The 18187-nt window shown below is 38.4% G+C and overlaps 4 protein-coding genes and 1 long non-coding RNA gene across 7 annotated transcripts; 4 read left to right on the top strand and 1 right to left on the bottom strand.

Annotated features, from left to right (window-relative positions):
- The first annotated feature begins 2619 nt into the window (after nucleotides 1-2619).
- LOC104802560 (CASP-like protein 1E2) lies at nucleotides 2620-3630 on the top strand. The gene is made up of 2 exons (XM_010526211.2): nucleotides 2620-2985; nucleotides 3264-3630. The coding sequence occupies exons 1-2, from the start codon at nucleotides 2738-2740 to the stop codon at nucleotides 3595-3597; spliced, it is 582 nt and encodes a 193-aa protein (XP_010524513.1). The 5' UTR covers nucleotides 2620-2737; the 3' UTR covers nucleotides 3598-3630.
- Nucleotides 3631-3766: 136 nt separating this feature from the next.
- Nucleotides 3767-6907, bottom strand: LOC104802559. The gene is made up of 11 exons (XM_010526210.2): nucleotides 6652-6907; nucleotides 5967-6074; nucleotides 5734-5888; nucleotides 5521-5614; nucleotides 5310-5380; nucleotides 5131-5237; nucleotides 4888-5009; nucleotides 4560-4648; nucleotides 4396-4455; nucleotides 4196-4300; nucleotides 3767-4096 (listed from the first exon to the last, which is right to left on the bottom strand). The coding sequence occupies exons 1-11, from the start codon at nucleotides 6803-6805 to the stop codon at nucleotides 3977-3979; spliced, it is 1185 nt and encodes a 394-aa protein (XP_010524512.1). The 5' UTR covers nucleotides 6806-6907; the 3' UTR covers nucleotides 3767-3976.
- Nucleotides 6908-7089: 182 nt separating this feature from the next.
- LOC104802558 (nucleolar protein 10) lies at nucleotides 7090-11158 on the top strand. Its single transcript, XM_010526209.2, has 16 exons — nucleotides 7090-7214; nucleotides 7323-7549; nucleotides 7799-7897; nucleotides 8019-8110; nucleotides 8206-8306; nucleotides 8399-8489; nucleotides 8573-8631; nucleotides 8724-8844; nucleotides 9034-9102; nucleotides 9181-9233; nucleotides 9337-9445; nucleotides 9553-9723; nucleotides 9822-10073; nucleotides 10159-10344; nucleotides 10434-10624; nucleotides 10712-11158. The coding sequence occupies exons 2-16, from the start codon at nucleotides 7420-7422 to the stop codon at nucleotides 11055-11057; spliced, it is 2070 nt and encodes a 689-aa protein (XP_010524511.1). The 5' UTR covers nucleotides 7090-7214; nucleotides 7323-7419; the 3' UTR covers nucleotides 11058-11158.
- Nucleotides 11159-11707: 549 nt separating this feature from the next.
- Nucleotides 11708-13672, top strand: LOC104802556 (U3 small nucleolar RNA-associated protein 11-like). Its single transcript, XM_010526208.1, has 6 exons — nucleotides 11708-11823; nucleotides 12408-12457; nucleotides 12542-12632; nucleotides 12919-13010; nucleotides 13105-13155; nucleotides 13242-13672. The coding sequence occupies exons 2-6, from the start codon at nucleotides 12426-12428 to the stop codon at nucleotides 13552-13554; spliced, it is 579 nt and encodes a 192-aa protein (XP_010524510.1). The 5' UTR covers nucleotides 11708-11823; nucleotides 12408-12425; the 3' UTR covers nucleotides 13555-13672.
- A 741-nt stretch (nucleotides 13673-14413) lies between these two features.
- Nucleotides 14414-16423, top strand: LOC104802557. 3 transcript variants are annotated; one of them, XR_770065.1, is made up of 6 exons: nucleotides 14414-14588; nucleotides 14933-15058; nucleotides 15149-15419; nucleotides 15665-15736; nucleotides 15810-15871; nucleotides 16274-16423. It is a non-coding gene; the product is annotated as an uncharacterized LOC104802557 (long non-coding RNA). The 3 variants fall into 3 exon arrangements; XR_770064.1 differs by lacking the exon at nucleotides 16274-16423 and having other exon boundaries at nucleotides 15810-15957; XR_770066.1 differs by lacking the exon at nucleotides 16274-16423 and having other exon boundaries at nucleotides 15144-15419; nucleotides 15810-15957.
- Nucleotides 16424-18187: the final 1764 nt, after the last annotated feature.

Below are 18187 nucleotides of genomic sequence, written 5' to 3'. Positions count from 1 at the left end.
ATCAAGAACAATAGAAATCATATAATAATATATAGTATTATGGTCTATATATATGACCGTCCAAAATAGTTGGGGTTTATTTTTTTATAATCAGAGTTGTAGACACCATTATACATACGTGTGTGTATGGATATATATGTCCAATTTTTACTACATTATTTACATATACACCTCACATTTCATTAACAAACAAATGCCAAAGACAAGGCACGCTTCACTAAAAATAAAAAATAGGGCATACAAAAAAAATTTACGGAAAAGTATCTTTAATCACAAATACCTTGATATGGTCTAATGTCTAAGAAACGTTAGAGATGTAGAAAAAAAAAAGACTCCATGCCTGAAAAAAAAAACTTTTTTTCTGGCTAATATTGTTGTTATTAGTAGGGATGTCAATTAAGCCCGGAGCCCGAAATCCGGCCCGAGCCCGCCCGAAAATTATAAGGACATGGGCCTAAAAAATGTAGGCTCATTAAACTTCGGGCTTTCGGGCCTCGGGCCAAATGGGCTACGGGCCGGTCGGGCCGGGCCAGTCGGGTCTCGGGCCGGGCTTGAGGCCCGTTAATTTTGTTTTGTTTTTTCTAACCTTCTTTTCTAAACCAAAGTTTTACCTCTCTATACTTGTAAATATGTGTGCCCAAATATATATATATATATATATATATATATATATATATATATTATTTTAGAAAGGGTAGAAGTTTTCAAATATATATATTTTTAAACCTTTGTTTGTACATGAACATATTGATTTTTTTCTATAGGTTTTAAATTAATTACATCATAAATTTTTTTTTATATTATGTTTGTTATTTTTTATCACGTTTAAAAGTTTTTAATCGCATGTTGTGGTGTTGGAGAATTGAACAATTGGATAATTTTTTTAATTTTATTTTTATTTGTGAACTAAATAACTTTGTTGTTATCGGTTTTAAAAATATTTTTGTTAAATGTTTCATATTATTATTATTATTATTATCGCAAAAAAAAAATATTTAATAAAAAGCCCGAAGCCCGGCCCGAACCCGCCCGAAGCCCTGTAGGGCCGGGCTCCGAGTCATCGATCCTAGACCCGAAAAATAAATGGGCGGGCCGGCCCGGCCCGAAAAATTCTAGGCCCGAATTGAACCGGTCCGAACCCGGCCCGACCCGCCCATTTTACACCCCTAGTTATTAGCATTCCTAGCAACCCCCATGTATTGCATATAAATATACTATATAAATCATACGGTTGGTATTCGTTGTTTTGTTGATTAAATATTGTTGAATTTTGTTTTGCAAAATCATATGGGTTGATATTCATTAATTGATTGCCTAATTAAAGATTGATGGATGTATTTTGTAAAGTCTTATAATCATTTATTACCTAAAAAAGGCAAAATTTTTCAGCCATATATTTTCCAATTTATTAGGTAAAAAAAAGTACATATCATTTATAAGTATGTCACTTTCAATTAATATCCAATTATCAATTTATTTGTTTTATTTCGTCAAATTAATTATTTCTGAAACAACCTAATTGAAAACGGGAAAAATATTAATAAATCAACGAACTGTATGGAACCACTAACAATCAAAATATATATAATCAATAACATTTTTTCGCTGAATCATTTTTTCATTTACTAAAGTTTCACATTTATGCTACAAAATAATCTCGTACTCATTGGTGTGTGACTGCACCTCCAAACAAAGCTAATATGATAATGATATAACCAAGTCCAATTGGATATTGCTGAAGAATTTTATATTGCATTTGTATACTATATTATATTTAATTTTGTTCTTTTTTATAATTTTAACATTTTACCGCAAATAACGTCGTATGTAATAATTATATTGGGTCATTATAAAAAATACTCTTACTTTGCTATTTTGACTTCAAGGCATACCATTCTCCATCTGTGATTCTATGACCCATGTGATCAAAAATATAATCTTGGTCATTTTTGCCATAACGTTAAATTTATGATGATCACACTTATTCATTATGTTCATATCTTATATATCCCACTAATCATTCGATAAAAAATTTATAAATTCAATGTTATGACAAATGTGACCATGATTAAATTTCTGATCACATGGGTCATATGGTCACAATTAAAAAATGGTATGTTTTGAAATAAAAATAGCAAATGGATGGTATTTTTGATATACTGCGAATTATTACTAATGCTAAGCTGTAAATAATATAAAATAATAAAAAATATTGTGTAACACAAAAACACATTTTTTTTAGTTTAGAATTTTTTCAAAAATATCATATAGTATACAAAATACAATTGAACAATTGAATTAAGCGATGAATATATTGTTTTACACTTACGACATCACAGAAAAAAAGAAAAAGAAAAAAAGAAGATGAAACGAAGTCAGCATTGGAGAGATCGAAGATTGCATTTGGACCTTTAGATTATGTTAATTAACTCGTGATTTGTATGGAAACCATTTAGCATTTGACTTTCTATTTAGAATATTATGTATATCATAGATTCCCATGCCCATCTATGATGTCATTGTCCTTCGTATAAGCTAATTGCGTGTGTGTGTGTATACATATACACATACAGAGATGTGGGTACGCATGATCATATGTATTATGATATACATGCATGCATATGCCCTTGTGTATATATAGACAAATCTCCTCAACCAAAAAGGACATGAAAAGTTGTATCAAGCAAAAATACCATTGGGGTTTCGTCTATCCCCTGTCATAAAGTTCTTTCTTGATATGGATCGAGAAGAGGACAGAGAGAAGGGTTTGAATGGGACAGAGAGAGGATCAGATGGTCATAACAACAATGGCAGAGTTTGGTCTGAATTAGTGATGAGATTGCTGGCTTCTGTTCTTACTTTGGCGACTGCAGTGATCCTTGGTGTTAGCAAAGAGACAAAGATCGTGCCTCTGAAGATTCTCCCCACTTTGCCTCCTGTTCATGTCTCTTACACTGCTAAATCCACTTACCAGTCTGCCTTTGTGTGAGCCTCTCTCTCTCTCTCTCTCTCTCTCTCTCTCTCTCTCTCTCTATCTACTTATTTTTGGGTTATACGTACTAAACTAACTAAGCATATATATGCATCTCTGATGACATACTGATTTGCATGTTGAGGATTAAAGGTTGAATGTTGTTAATAATGTCTACCCCACGAGGATGATGACAACTGCCATATATATCAAACCATATCTCGCTCAATAAGCGATAGAAAAAGACTATCAGATATCGCATACGATTCACTTCACACGCTCCAAATTTTAGGTACAACATTACAGCAAACGCAATCGCGTGCGGCTATGCAGCGGTCACAACGTGGATTCTGACGGTCACGAGAGGCAAGAAGAAAGGCAAGGCCGTGGCGGTGGCATTGCTAATGGGAGATCTCGTGACGGTGGCTCTGCTCTTTTCCGGCACCGGAGCCGCGGGAGCAATCGGGCTGATGGGTTTTCAAGGGAACAAACATGTGATGTGGAACAAAGTCTGCAATGTCTTCCATGGGTTCTGTCGCACTGTGGCTGCTTCCCTTTTTGTCTCCCTTCTTGCCTCTGTCGCGTTTCTGATTCTTGTCGTGTTTGATGCTATTAGGTTTATGTGATTTGCCAAAATAAATAACTCTGCTCGTTAGCTACGTTTATTTTTCATCACTGTTCCTTTTGTTCCTGTCATAAAATCCACATCTTTCACACTCGAACACATCTGAAAGATTCTTGAGCAAAATTTGAATCCATGAACCATCTTTACAGCTCCGCTTTGGTGTTGGCTAATTTCACAAACGAGATCAGATCATTACCCATCAAGAAGCAAACTTCTTTGGAGAATTACGTTATTTGACACTACAAAAGAGTATGCCAGTCCAGTGTCCAAAACCCTGGACACACAAGGGATACAGTACCAAAAACCAAAACCCGAACGACAATATGAATAAGCCACGTCCCTTCAAACCCATCTCAGGATCTCGTCAAGCGATTGGATCATCAGCTAAGAAGAGCTTCGTTCTTGTTTAACTCGTCTAAATCGATGTTCACGTCTAAACCCGAGTTCAGCAATTCATTAACCATGGCAGGGATGTTGGATTTCAGTGAAGCAGCTACAGCCTGTTACCATTATAAGACACAGGTAACATGCTGAGTTAGGGTTTTCAGGAATTTGCAACAGAGAAAAATAAACATTGTGCCGGTGGAAGTTGTTTTTACCTTCTTGTCTTCCTCCTGTTGGCGCTTGATAACGTCTACAGGCCACTCATTAACCAGCTTCTTGAATTCAGCAGCAAGAACTGACTTCTTTGCATCAGGAAATGTCTGCATATGCAGAAAACACAAAAATCTTAAGGATGGGGAATCAGGGTATTCTCGCTCATCCATGAACAGTGGATATTCGGGTTTTCGGATTTTACCTGGCAGATGACCTGGATGACAGCAGCAGCTTCTTCAGATTTATTTTCTAGCAGAAAACCCTGTAATGGAAGAGTAATTAAAAGGATTATCCAACATATTATTTACAGCGAACGAAGTAGGTGTGGTAGTACAGATGATGTGAAGATGCAGAAAGATCGGTTACCTTAGCACAAGAAAAAGCACTGGAAAGAGGGTGTTGACTGTAAGTCTCAGATCTCAATCCATCAGCTTTCCACAACGAATCCGTGTCTCCTGATAGCAGATGAGTACATAAAACACCATGACAAATTGATATCTAAGTATAATAGCAAAAATCTTTCTCAAGCAGAACAGTGTTTTGTTATGACCCCTTCTTGTGCAATGTTGCCTTTTCCTTCCACTTCTTGCATCACTAGTAGTAGTACATTAACATAAATCTCATTTGCCATTGATAGATTCTATGGAGGAAAAGACTTTCCTTAGACCAAGAGATCAATGAAAACCGCAAGTACCTCTCTTGGCAGCAAATTCCATCCAAGCATCAAATGTGGTCTTCCTCAACTTGACTCCCACTTTGGAAAATTTCTTCGAATACTTGGCCAGTAGGTTCCAGTTATCCGTATCATGACAGATCCTGCAGACATTTAAAAGTTCATTCCATGTTAAGCAAGATCATCTGATAAGCAGCCAAGGCAGCATAAATCTGATTACACATGCTTCATTTTTTTCACAAGGTATATAAATAATATACATACCTGAAAACTAGATCTGCTGTACCTGGTTGTAGAGGAAGGTCATTCCTTTTCAGGAGCTTCATCACCTCCTCCATCAGTTTATCATCCTTCTGCTCTCGTGCATATGACTACATGAAAACAAAATTATAAAGCCGGTGTGTGAAACAGAATTAATCGATAGCATTGTAAAAGGAAACTACCAGTAGATGGTGTGCAGATGCAACACTAGGCGTCAAACCAAAAACATTATGTTTCCAGAGAGCCTTCTTTCCTGCAGTCACATATTATGAGAACTTCATTAATATTGTCACATTCTTGTCAGCTGAGGAAGAAATATCAAACAGGCAATTGTGATATGAAAATCCAAGGGAAGCAAAAGCCAGATCTTTCAGGTAAGAAATATAGGATTACCATAGTCAATTGCCCCTACACGTACACACGTCTTAGCAACTTCTCGGCAGAGATTGCAATTGAAGTTGTCATGAATACGAAGATTGGACAATCTCTGCAACCAAGAGCAGCACACAGAATCATCGGAATACAATTTAATCTCTCAAAATATGCAAGAAGTGACAATTTACAAATTATAACAACGCATCAAGAAGCGAGCAATAAAATACTCACAAATCTCCGAAGATTCTGCAGAATGTCAAATAGAAGCCTGATATCATCTGGGTTTTGGCAGTTCTCAATCAATGACCACAACCAAGCATTCGGAGGCATCGATCTCTTGATATTTATAGAATCAAGCATTTTACCATGCAATTCCTTGACAGACTCTGTATACGCAGAATATAATCAGAAACCATTCTGGAAAACTCCGGATGTGATACTGAATGAAACGAAAGATCAGATACCTGTAGGATTTCCCTCAAGTTTTGCTGCTTCTGATGAAAAACTTGCTCTGGATATCATCAGTCCCATAATGGGCACTTGAGAGTGCAAGTGACTGCATCCATCATTCCCTACACCTTTTGACTGTCACCGGTCACAAAACTATTTTGTAAGAAAATTTGCAAAGAGGAAAGCTTTAAAACCACTGTTCCACCATTACAACCTTTAGAATCTTCTATGAGAAAAAAGAAAGGGATATGCACCTGTGTTGCATAAATAGTTGCACCAGAGAAGAATCAACCAATAAAAATCTCGGGATGAAGATGGTGAAGACTAAAATTAACGTATTTTTCGGAGAAAGGAAGAAACTTTAAACTATGTTCAACTGCTGAAAAATCGATCTAAGATGCATAATTAGACTAGAATTTCATCTTCAATATCTCGAAGTATTTCATTTGGAAGCTTCTATGCCAATACAATTTAACTACCAAAAGAAAGTTGCCGGCAAAATCCGAAGCAGATGAGTCAAACTAGCAAGAAATTCCCTTCATCTTGTCAACTCAATCAGTTTTAAATAGAATTAACGAGCTGAATATGCTCTTAAGACAAAAGCTTCAATGATGATTCATACAACTACGAATGATTTTTATTTTTTTTTGGAATCGACACGCAATACATAAAGGAAAATGCGAGATCAATGAACATTACCTGGAACCACGATTGGCAAAGGAGACCCATGTTTCTGCCATTGGATAGAATCGGAGATTTGAGAAGCAGAGGAAACGAATCTGGCATCAGCTTCAACGAGAACCAAGGGTTTTAAAACCCTAGCGAGTCTACGAGAGTTCGATAAAAATTGCATGACTCTTCTCCCTTCGATCCTGAGTCAAGCCGAGTAAAGAACTGAGTTAACTCGCCAGCTCCAGAGCAGAGTCGCAATGGCCAAGCTTCGGAACCACGACGTAGGGTTTATGAACAAATACAAGTATTTGCAAAAAAGCCCCCACACTTATGTGTTTAACCAACTGAGGCTGCTACTTCTCTTTTTATAAACCACGCCCCAGTACATATATCAATATTTATAACTTGAACAAAATATAAAAACAGTTAATGGGCCTAAGTATAAATCCAACATGCAGAGAATGCAAACTGGGAAAAAAACCGACGACAAAAGGAAAAGCCAGACGAACGAAGCAACTAAACCCTAACCCCACCCACTGAATCGGCTCGCCGTCGTCGCCGCTCTCCGACATCTCTAGTTCAATCTTCCGGTCAGTTCCCCACTTGGAAGCTCTATTTCTCTGTCCGATTTCGAACTCCGTGTTCGATCTGAACTCGGTAAACACGGTGTCTATTTTCTGTTCTTTCTGTTTTTGCAGGAAATCATAGTTCGACGGCAACTGTTTCGAAACCAAAGCCGTTGTCGCCATCGGAGTTCGATAATCGCATCGCCATAACCTCACACCCTAGTTGGCAATGGCGTCTTACGGGGAGAGATTGAAATCGACCTCCATCAATGGTGTTAAGATGTACCATGTTTCATCTGCACCCAATGTTGCGACTTGGCTTAATCCCAAGAAGCAACGAGCACTCCGTAAAAATCCCAGTAAGTCCCACCTAGTTTTCTGTTTCGGGAACTTAGATAGAGAGAGAATTTTTTAAGACCCTGCATAAACCCTAATGACCAAAATCTCTTCTTTTGGGTCACGTGAAGGGTTCTATGGATGCAAATTATTACTCATATACATGATATGATCTCTGAGGAAACCCCCCGTAAAGATTCAACCTGGATAACATTGATGATTTCGATGGTAACATGTTCGATGTGTTAATTTTATGATAACTTTTGTGTTAGATTATACGCAAAGGGTGGAGTTAATTCAGGACTTGAGATTTGAGACTGCCACAACGAAAATTAAGGCAACACCTGATGGAGAGTTCCTTATTGCTTCAGGTGCACGTTTTTGCTGTTCTCTTGTTGGGTTTTAGAGCTTTTCTTGTTAGCAAGAATCCCTAATACGTGTCTCATATGATGGATAAACCCTGAACCCTAAATCTTAATATTGTGGAATCAGGCATCTACCCACCGCAGATCAAAGTGTACGAACTGAGGCAGCTTGCCTTGAAGTTTGAGAGACACTTGGATGCCGAGATAGTTGATTTCGAGGTACTTACTACGTGATGTATAATTCAGAGACAACATGAGGAGTTCCTATTGGTTTGCTATTGTGTTTGTGGTTCACTAATTCATTTTCTCTATAGATATTGGATGATGACTACTCGAAGCTTGCATTCTTGTGCGCTGATCGGTCTGTCAATCTACACGCAAAATATGGGAAGCACTACAGTTTGCGTATCCCAAGGTGCTGATTATGCTGATAAAGTCGGATTCTGATATAATATTTTCATAAAGCCTGGGGTCGTATTTGATCTATATTATGTTGTCCATTAACAGGATGGGTAGAGATATGGCGTATGATAGCTGGTCTTGTGATCTGCTTTGTGCTGCTTCTTCGCCTGAACTCTATAGAATTAATCTGGAGCAGGTAGAACAATTTGATGGATTTTCCTTATCTTGATTTTCCATCCTTGCTGGAGAATGACTGGAATCATATTTTCTTCTCTTTAGGGAAGATTTCTCGCCCCTCTCAGCACTCAATCCCCAGCACTGAATGTTGTTTCTCGGAGGTTTACTGCCATGTTTGCTTTGTTTTTCTTTATTTGGAGTAGTGAAAAATATCGCTGTGTTGCATCATCACCTTATGCTTTGCTTATTTCAGCAAATTGCATGGGTTAGTGGCTTGTGGGGGTGATGATGGTGCCGTGGAATGTTTCGATACGAGAATGAAATCATCAGCTGCTCGGATAAATGCTGTTTCACATGGCGGTGATACTGATGCGGTACTTCCCCTTTGAGTTTTGACCCTTTTGTGTGAATCTTTATATATTGACTGTGTTTGTGAAAATTCCAAATGACTAGAATCTCTTAGATCATCGTACAAATGTTGCCTGAAAATGCATATGCATTTTCAACGATCTTCTGTTTATTTGTTTTAAGAGAATATTTTGCCATTGTTTCTTGTTTTATAGGAGGTTACCGCTGTAGAATTTGACGACACTGAAGGTATTCAAGTTGCCATCGGGAGTAGTACGGGCAAGGTCTGGGCTGTATATTTCATTATCTTGATTCAGTATCTTGTATGTTTGAATGTATTGTATTAATTCCTTCTACTGCAGGTATTGATTTATGACTTGCGTACATCAACACCCATACGAGTTAAAGACCACATGTAAGTAATACCCTCTTGTAAAAATTCTCCATTTTAAAGAAACTTCAATATTTATTTCATAGTAGATGTTCATATGAATTTATATGCTTCGAAAACTTTGCAGGTATGGCAGCCCGATTCTGAATATCAAGTGGCAAAAGACTCTTAATTCTCAGCAACCTAAGCTGATTACTACCGACAAACACATCGTGAGAGTATGGGATCCCAATACGGTAAAAACCTCCAACAAGAACAAAACTGATTTACCTTGTCAAATTTGGAATATAATCTACAGTTTTCGATACACGAAATTGTGTTTGACGTATTCCCGTATCTGCAGGGGGAAGGTATGACCAGCATTGAACCGACGCAAGGAGAAATAAACGATATTTGTGTATTCAATGAAAGCGGGCTGATGCTTTTGGCTCTAGATTCTAGCCAAATTCCGTCTTACTTTATACCCGAGCTTGGACCCGCCCCGAAATGGTGTTCCACTCTCGAGAATTTAACGGTATTCTCCTCGTTTAAAGGGCATCATAGTACCTAACTAACTCTCCTTTGTATCTTCTTCACCATTGATGAAAACCTCTCTGCTAACATTGTTCACAGGAAGAGCTGGAGGAAACTGGTCAAACGACCATATACGATAACTACAAGTTCTTGACAAGACAAGATCTTGATAAATTGCAGCTGTCTCATCTGATCGGAACAGATCTCCTGAAAGCCTACATGCACGGGTTCTTCGTCGATTACCGTCTGTACAAAAAGGCTGTGGCAGTGGCCGATCCTTTTGCCTACGAATCTTACTTGGAACGCAAAAAACAAGAGAAACTCGAAGCAGAACGTAGCCAGAGAATTACTGTCAGTATTTTTTCTATCTCGACATGGTGCAGTTACCATCCTAAAACGATTCGTTATCATTCATTGTGTTGTATTTTTACCGCAGAAGAAGAGAAGGTTACCGAAGGTAAATCGCGAGCTCGCGGCCACCATCCTCCACGAGGAGGAAACTGAAGAGGAACTGAAAGGCGTCGAGGATAATGACGGCAAGAAAGTGTCGAAGAAAAAGAAGCCTGGAATTTCGAGGGACGTTTTCGAAGACGACCGGTTCAAAACAATTTTCCAAAACCCGGTATTACGATATTATTCTCTCACTAGTATTCTTGCAAAAACTTGCCCCAACGACTCGGACTAAATTCCGGAAAATTTTCTTGGTTCCAGGACTTCCAAATCGACAAGGAATCGAAAGAATACATGGCTTTACATCCTATCGCGGCTTCTTCGGAGAAGCAAGCGTCTTTGTTGGAAGAACACTTTGAACCCGTGGAGGATAGCGAGAAGAGCGATTCTGACGCATCGGAATCTTCAGACGACGAGATGACAAGGCGAGACAGGAAATCGAAAGCTCCAAAGTAAAGCCGCGCCTCTGATCTACACATTCTTACGCTCTATCCATATGGTTATCGGATCTAAAAACATCGTTTTTTTTTCCGGCGTAGGTTACTTGAAGTCAAGGATGAACGACACGCAGAAGCGTTCTACAACCGGGTCTCGCTCGCGAAAGAAGATGCTCTTCCTCTGGGCGAGCGAGTCAAGGCTCTCGAGGAAAGTCGGAACAACGCCTCGGGCGTGAAACTCGGGCCCGGAGGTTCCCGAGAGATTTCGTTCAGGGCGAGAAGCTTGGCCAAGTACAGGGAAGAGGAGGAGGAGGAGGAAGGATATGGAAAAAAGAGGAGAGGCGTGCAGTCTCTTGGTCTGAAGCAGGTTAGAATCCCCGGTGGTTTCAGAGGGAGAGGCGGCCGTCGGGGTGGACGAGGCGGCGGTGGTGGGAGAGGCCGACGATGATGATGATATGTTATAACGTTATTGTTTTTGTGATATTCTTGTCGCCATTTTGAAATTTTGGAATCTGAAAATATTTATCATGTTTTAGTTTACATTTATCATATAGGGATTCAAATAGAATAATATATAAAAGTCGAATCTGATCAACCGAAGTCGATGCAAAATTACATAATATATAAATTCATATTCTAGCGAAAAATGTTTATCTTGCTTCTTCACATTGACGATATGTATGTGTATATATATATGATGATCTATATATGTATAGGATCGAATCCGATCAACTCTATGGTGTCACACGTATATATATATATATATTTAATTATATCATTTAAGAGACGACGTCTAATCATTGAAAATATTGATGTAAATCTTTGCCGCTTTTATCTGTAACACCGACACGTATTAATAATATACGCTCTTTGGTTGGTTATATTAATATATATGTGATTAGCGAAAAGTTTTCGGTGACTTGATATAATTTTGTTATTAGAATTGATTAGGGAGAATCTATTAATTTTTTTTTATATGTGGACGGACCAACCCTTCGGCTCTCATACCTTTTTTGGGATTTGGTTTTAAAGGTAGGGGTATTATTGTAAGTCTCTCTCCTGTCGACACCCTATAAAAAGGGATATTGATATTATAGGTCATGCCCAGTTACTGTAAAATAGAAAGAAAGCAACTAAACCCTAATCCTATTCATTGAATCGGCTCATCGGCGTCGTCGCTCTCCATAATCTCCGTTCCCTCTTGTAATTTTCCGGTAAGTTGCCAACTTATCTCTATCCTTCCTCTTTTAATGGCTAATCGCCTGAGTTTTTTGTTGTTCGTTCTGGTTTCATTGCTTTTATTGAGCGGTGAAAGCTGTTTCGGTATCTGCGTTGATTGCTTGGGATGAAAATACGATATGGGTGTCTGAATTTTGATTTTTGTTGTTAATCGCGTTCAGACGCTGTCACTGACACGGATGTGTCATTGTTGAGTGAATACCTGAAACACTGTATAATTGTAAGTTATATCGCCATGGAGGATTCGCCTTCCAAGTGAGGAGTGCATTTAACAAAAATCAGTGTACTTGGTATTGATTTATGAGAATTTGGGTAGTTTCACTGTTTTGGGAGAGAAAGTATGATCTTTGTTTTGAACATAATTTAGTGATAGTGAAAATTTGGGTAATTTCATTGTCTTCATCACGATAATGTGAAACCATTACTACCGTTTATAATCTCTTCGAAGAGCAATTCGTGATGCCTCTATATTTGATTTCTAGGCATGTCATGGTTACACCGAGCCGGTGCCTGCAGTTTTCGTGATTAGATTTGATAAAAAGGAAGTTGATTTTTGCAGTGACAGCCATCACCAAACATGCGACGGATTCATAGGGAGCGAGCTCAACCGTATGTAATTAGTCTTCTTTCTTCTTCTTCATCTTTGTTGCCTGCTTTTTTTTTCTAATTTTTGGAGATTGTTATATCTTTCAGGCAAGAGAGGAAGAAATATGGTCTTCTTGAGAAGCATAAGGATTACAAAATCCGTGCAAATGCCTACCACAAGAAACAGGAGGCTTTGCAGGTTCCTTTTTTTTATGTTCTCTCTTTGAAGTCGAATGAATTTGCAATGGACTTCTCGACAGCCCTCTTTGTTGAGATGACAAGTACATTTATATGTCGGTCCATGTAGTTAGTTTGATATGTTTTGGTGTCTTTCAATGCCCACCTCTTCTTGGATATTGGTAGTTGAAGAAAAGTCTTGTAGCAAATCCTCAGGTCGTAGCCCATATTGGAACCTCGGGTTACGTTTTGTATCTGATCGCAATGTTGTATCTCTGATGTCGTTTCTTCTCTATTGTTTTTCGCAGAGGCTCAGGGAGAAGGCAGCATTCAAGAACCCAGATGAATTTAATTTTAAGATGATCAGATCAAAGATGGTTGATGGAGTTCATAAGCCAAAGTGAGTCAACAGAATCTCTTTGTTGCTGATATTCTTTTGCGATTTCTTGTTTTGTTTCTGATTATTGTGCTTGTGATGATCTCGTTATTTACAGGGCTTGGAGTCATGGGACGACGAGGCGAGGCAAGAAATCAAAAGCTCCAAAGTAAAGCCGCTACCGCCTCTGATCTACGCTCTATCCGTATATGGTATCGGATCTAAAAACATCGTCTTTTTTCTTCCTGTGTGTAGGTTGTTCAAAGTCAAGGATGAACGACACGCAGGAACGTCCTACAACCGGGTCTCGATTGCGGAAGAAGACGCTCCTCCTCTGGGCAAGCGAGTCAAGGCTCTGGACGAAAGTCAGGACAAGGCCTCGGGTGCGAAACTCGGGCCCGGAGGATCCCAAGCGCTTTGGTTCTCGGACATGTACGAGGAGGAGGAAGGATATGGAAAGAAGAGGAGACGTGTGCAGTCTCTTGGACATGTACGAGGAGGCTGTTTCAGAGGTAGAGGCGGACGTCGCGGTGGCCGAGGCGGCGGTGTTCCGAGATGCCGACGGTGATCAACCGTTTGGTTTATTATTCAGTTATTTTAAAATTTTAGAATTAATAATAAAATAGTTGTTTAATTTAAATCGATTGCCTATAGAAACAGCTATTAAGAAAAAAAAATTGAATTTATTCAAATCTTGTTAATAAATGCATGATTTTTTTCTCCCAAAAATGTATGAATTTGTAACTTTTTCTTAAATTCCCAGACCATATGTGTGTGTAAATGTGTAATGTATGTCTATGTAAATTTATATGTATATATATATGTGTGTTTATATGTATCTATATATGTATAATATTTATTTTGAAATGCGTGTATATATACATATATATATTTCACTTTGAATATATATGTATATATACATTTCAATATGTATATATGTATATAATAATTTTTAGTTCTAAATATTAAATTATTAGTTTTTTATTTTAATTTTAAATATTTGTATCATATAATGTTAATGTTATCCAATTTGCCATGTAAAAATTTTTTTAAAAAAAATTGTAAATTGATGTATTTTTTAAAAGATAAAAAATTATATATCTATTCGTGCATATATGTGTGTCTGTGTGTGTGTGCGAGCGCAGTTTTTAAAACTTTGTAGAAGTATGTAATACTCGCGAAAATCACACGCGTAACAGCAACGCGCGAGGCGTGCGCGTGCTCAGGAGTTGTCTGATTGTAGATTGAAGCAATTAGGCCCAAAATAATGTATGAGGCCCAACTTTGTCAATCACGAGCCCGAGTATGCAATTGCTCACACATATATACGTACATATATATATATATTGCGACAAACGTCTGACTCTTTTTTTTACATAAAAAGAAGTTTATTGACATTTGATTTTGAAGTTTTGGCGGTTATATCCCAAAATCCATCATCTTCTTCTTCTTGCTCCTTTCTATCCTCCTCTTCTTTCTTCGAATCGATCATCGAATCAGCAGTTCTCTCTCTTCATTCCGATCTCTCTCTCTCCCCCCGGTGTTCCTTTCTCCTTTTCTGGCGTTCCGTCAATCGTTTCCGAGTGATTCCAGTTCTGGTAGGTAAGTTCTTGGAATCTTGATCTTCCTTCTCTCTATCCTTGCATAGACGCTTTCGATGTACGGTTCTGTTACTCCTAATAGGTTTTAAAAATCATAATTCCTGCATTTCCGTTAAGTTCTGTGGATGAATTTATGGAATTGGATGCGAGAGAATGTGAAATCGGTTTCAATTTGGTGGTATTCAATTATGTGATTCGAAGTGGCCCGAGTTTGGTGGTATTCGATTATGTTTAGTTTCCTTATTCTGTGCATCTGTATCATGATCGTTCAATTCGAAGTTTGAAAGCCCCCGCAAGATTCTGTTTTATTTTCTGAATCTTGTCATGGATTTTGGAATGTTTCAGACAATGGAAGAAGAATCTAATGGCTCCTTCAAAGAAATCTAGGGAGAAGGCAGAATTCAAGAACCCAGATGAATTTAGTTTTAAGATGATCAGAGCAAAGTTGGTTGATGGAGTTCATACGTCCATGTAAGTCAACAAAATCTCTTTGCTGCTGATATTCTTTCGCAATTTCCGGTTTCGTTTCTTATATCGTACCTGTAATTCTGATAAGCTCAGGAGCAAAGTGAAGAAGTACACTGCAAAAGAGCTTATGCAAATGAAGACTCAAGATATTCAATACATTTTTCTGACATTGCAAAGCGAGAAAAAAGTGGACTATCCCCCTCTAAGATAGGGCCGAACTTTGCAAGCGCCTCCTTTTTACTGTTTTATCTACCGTTTTCTTAAGTTTTTACTCCTCCTTGTAGAGAATCGAAAAACTTACGGTCAGTCTGCACTGTCTTGGCCATCCGGTGGGTGGAAATCATGTTTACTTTGCACAAGACAGGTTTGAAAACCCTTCCTTTAATCATTGTTTTTAATCACATAGTTTCAAACTTTTTCGCATCGATGATTGGATACAAGTCATGGTAGGACATGCATTATAGCATCTTTACCTTGATCACGAGGCTGTATAGCTGGTCCTTTCGCGATATTCTTCCTGCCTCTCTCATGTGACAAAATGCGTGTTTCATGGGAATTTAAGCCATCACCCTTGTTATATGATGTGCATTGCAACTACATTGTTTTAAGGGAGTCACACCTTTCCAGCAAAAAAAACCCGGGTGATGGTTCGGAGGATAATACTCCGAAACATATTAAAAGGTATATTGTATCACTTTCCGAATGAAAAACCGATAACCAGACGAGAAAGATGAGTGAATATTGTTGTCTACAGGAAGGTAGAGAGATCCTGCAGAGATCTTGAGGACTGTAAGAGTAGAGCAGAAGGAGCTACAGGTCCATTTTTATACACCTTTTATCCACATATTTCGGCGCCTAGAGCATTCGTTATTTTTTTTTTTTTTTTTTTTTTTAAATGTTAAATTTTTATATATGTACGCTGCCCAAATACAGAAGAGAATTCCGAGTTACATCACAATTAGATACGCAAAAACAAAAGCGGATTACAATCGGTCAAAGTAATGGAACCAAATACTCAGCATTGAATCACCGTCAGGATTAGCAATGAAATCAGGTCGAAAGGATGATATTTTACGTCTAGTATGTCTGAGAATATCCTTAAGGATAACCTCTGCCGGCCTAGGAGACGCGCCATGTGCCCTGCAATTTCGTTCCAGCCATATATAGTACACAGATGCTTGAAAAAATAGTAGTACCATGATTCTCAGAAGCCTGCAGGTAGTACAAGTCTTCAACCATGACAGGGTCTCCAAGAAAGTAGTTAGGAACGGCGGACGAATGGGCGATTGAGCTAATCCCCGCTGCCAAATTCGGGAGGAGTACGAGCAGACAAAGAAGAGGTGGTCGACTGACTCTACGCCCACTTGACAGAGTAAGCAGTTGCTTGGTGAATTCCTTCCCCAAGAGATTACCCTGTCACGAGTGGGTAGCCTATTTCGAGCCACCAGCCAAGTGATAAACGAGTGTTTCGGAACAGAATGTTGGAACCAGATCTCCTTGCTCCAAGGCACTTGCGGTGACTGAGGTGATATGCAAGACCAGGTCTTCTTGGTTGAGAATCTCGGCATGGTGCCGTCTGAGTGTGTTTCGGACCAGAAAAATCTGTCGGCATCAGAATTGGAGCAAGGGTGAGCATGTTGCAGCAGGGATTGATGGATTGTAGCTGCTACATCTGTCCGAGCAGGTTGCAACAACCAACCCGAGGAAGAGCAGGCTTCGGCAACCGTGGAGTATAGAGGAACTCCCAGCATGCGAGGCCCCAATTCACCGGTGAATGATAACAACTGTCCAATTGATAGCCAATTATCGAACCAAAATTCGTTATTGAACTGCGTTTTCTCGATTTTTCGCAGAAGAAAGGTCGCAAACGCAAACTGCGAAAAGACGAGATTGTGAATCCGACTTCTAAACCAGTCTACAAATAGGCTGCTGAGAGGAAGCGTTCAGAAATTGAGGTATCATGTAAATTTCTTTAGTACGTAACCAAGAATGAAGAAATATTATACGTATGATATCACAACGTTCAACTTATGGAAAATAATATAGGAAGGTTTTTTTTTTACCGATATATCCATTTTAGTGAACAGATATTATATAACTTATCAAATCCAACACAATTTAGTAGGATATGAATATTTTTGAAAATTTCATAAAATTAAATAAAAAAAAGAATATTTTCATTTTAGAGTTGGTGAACAGTGAGCTAAGCACCATATGCCTTTTAGAAGGAATATTATACCATTTTATGCAAGAAAATGAAACTGTCGCCAAAAGAGAGCATATGCCCACATGCTCAAGGTCCCCAATCTCCTCCACTTGAATATAATGACGCTATATATACACGTATAACGTATATATGTATATGCACATGACGATCTATACATGTATATGATAGAATCCGATCAACTCTATGATATCATATGTATATATATATATACACACACTAATTATATCATTTAAGACGATGTCTAATCGTTTCAAAAGATTGATGCAAATATTTGACGTTTTTATCCGTAACACCGACACGTATGAATAATATACGCTCTTTTGTTGGTTATATTATTTTAAATGTGATTAGCGAAAAGTTTTCAATAATATGATATCTAATTTTGATCTTAGAATTGATTAGGGCGAATCTATTAAATTTTTTTTTGTGGATGGACCAACCCTTCGGCTACTTGTGAGACTCTCCCCTCTCTTCTTGCAGACTCTATGCGAATTTACCTCATTTTTTATTAGTAAACTTTTTTGTCTGAATAAAATTTTACAATTACATATGATTGTATAGTCCTATATTATATATATCTGTATGAATGTGACCCCCCCCCCAATATGGTATGTTTTGCATTAATTATACTTGGGCGATTGAGCTAATCCCCGCTGCCAAATTCGGGAGGAGTACGAGCAGACAAAGAAGAGGTGGTCGACTGACTCTACGCCAACTTGACAGAGTAAGCAGTTGCTTGGTGAATTCCTTCCCCAAGAGATTACCCTGTCACGAGTGGGTAGCCTATTTCGAGCCACCAGCCAAGTGATAAACGAGTGTTTCGGAACAGAATGTTGGAACCAGATCTCCTTGCTCCAAGGCACTTGCGGTGACTGAGGTGATATGCAAGACCAGGTCTTCTTGGT

The sequence above is a fragment of the Tarenaya hassleriana genome, unplaced genomic scaffold (assembly GCF_000463585.1).
Source record: "Tarenaya hassleriana unplaced genomic scaffold, ASM46358v1 Cleome8, whole genome shotgun sequence".
Classification (NCBI taxonomy): domain Eukaryota; kingdom Viridiplantae; phylum Streptophyta; class Magnoliopsida; order Brassicales; family Cleomaceae; genus Tarenaya; species Tarenaya hassleriana.
This window is presented reverse-complemented; position numbering and strand designations above follow the sequence as displayed.